Below are 1665 nucleotides of genomic sequence, written 5' to 3' on the forward strand. Positions count from 1 at the left end.
TCATACATCTGATAGTTTGCCAGTGTATGCTTCAAACGGGGTTACGTTTGTGTATCTCATATCGTCGAAGACGTCATCCTCCTCCGGGAACTCTGACTTGGTCAGTGAGGGTACACTGTCGTTGAACTGGCCGAATGAAGGCTGTGGTTGTCCACAAGTCACGTGGGTGAACGGGCTGTCTTCACCGTCTTTGTCGTGGACCCTGTGGTAGAAATAATTGAAATTCGATACGATGACAGGGACAGGTAGGGCTATGGTCAGCACTCCGGCGATGGCACATAACGACCCGACCATTTTGCCGCCAACAGTGACCGGGCACATGTCCCCATATCCAACCGTAGTCATCGACACCACCGCCCACCAGAAGGCCGTGGGGATACTGGTGAATGACGACTCGGGGTCATCTGCCTCTGCAAAGTACACAGCGCTGGAGAACAAAATCACCCCAATGAGAAGGAAGAATATCAGTAGTGCAAGTTCTCTCATGCTTGCATTGAGTGTCTGGCCGAGAATCTGGAGACCCTTGGAGTGCCTGGAGAGTTTGAAAATCCTGAAGACTCGCACCAGACGGATGACTCTCAATATGGCTAAAGAACCCTGCTGGCTGTTCCCTTGGTGTTCAGCAAGAGCCAGGCCCAAGGTGATGAAATAAGGTACAATCGCCACAATGTCAATAGTGTTCATCATGGTTTTATAGAAAGCCGTTTTGCTTGGGCATGATAAAAACCTAACCAGAAATTCAAAAAGAAACCACGTTATGCAAAGTGTCTCAGCCATAAAAAATGGATCTGTAAATGGATTGGGCTTTTTTCTGTGAGTAGACTCGGTTCCATTCGAGGACTGGTGATTATCTAATACATTGTCTTCCCTGAACTCTGGCAAAGTCTCCAAGCAGAAGGTAACAATGGATATCAAAATCACCATGACCGAAACAATAGCTATGACTCTGGCAGGCCCTGAGCTCTCGGGGTATTCGAACAAACACCATATCTGTCGCTGGAATTCGTTTTTAGGCATTGGATGTACCTCCTCCTTCACAATTCCCTCATCCGCTTTGAAAATCTCTATGGTTTCCTGTTCTATTTCATAAAATTTAATTTCTCCAATGAAAATGTCAAGCGGTACACTGGAAGGTCTCTGAAGCCTCCCCCCAGACTGGTAATAATAGAGGATTGCATCAAAGCTGGGTCTATTCCTGTCAAAAAAGTATTCATTTCTCAGAGGATCAAAGAAGCGCATCCTTTTGTGCGGATCTCCCAAAAGTGTTGATGGGAAGCGCGCAAGGGTCTTCAGTTGAGTCTCGAAGCGCAACCCGGAGATGTTAATGACAACCCTCTCACTGCACTCCTGGTCACCTCGCTCCACGTCGTATTCATCTTCGAACAAGGGAGAAACAACCACAGTCTCGTCCTGGTTCTCTTGGGACACCACAGTCATCTTTTACCCTCTAAGGGTAATGTCTCACTCACCTCCACGGTCCCTTTGAGACCCTGTCCTTTTAGTCAATAAATCCAGGTAAATCCTTTAATTCCAGACTCCAACTCAAGCATTTGTAATATGCTACCCAGTAAACTTCTCTTCTCGTTGGTTTCCCCCTGTAAAACCTTTAATTGCAGACGGATCCTCCAATCCACTCGGGCACGTTAGGCGTCTATTCCAGATGGC

At 47.1% G+C, this 1665-nt stretch overlaps 1 protein-coding gene across 1 annotated transcript; it reads right to left on the reverse strand.

Annotated features, from left to right (window-relative positions):
- On the reverse strand, positions 1-1437 carry kcna6a (potassium voltage-gated channel, shaker-related, subfamily, member 6 a; the record flags this gene model as incomplete). The annotated part of the gene is made up of 1 exon (XM_080545172.1): positions 1-1437. The coding sequence occupies one exon, from the start codon at positions 1435-1437 to the stop codon at positions 1-3; it is 1437 nt and encodes a 478-aa protein (XP_080401298.1).
- Positions 1438-1665: the final 228 nt, after the last annotated feature.

Source organism: Nansenia antarctica (assembly GCF_963989245.1).
Source record: "Nansenia antarctica genome assembly, chromosome: 14".
Taxonomy (NCBI): domain Eukaryota; kingdom Metazoa; phylum Chordata; class Actinopteri; order Argentiniformes; family Microstomatidae; genus Nansenia; species Nansenia antarctica.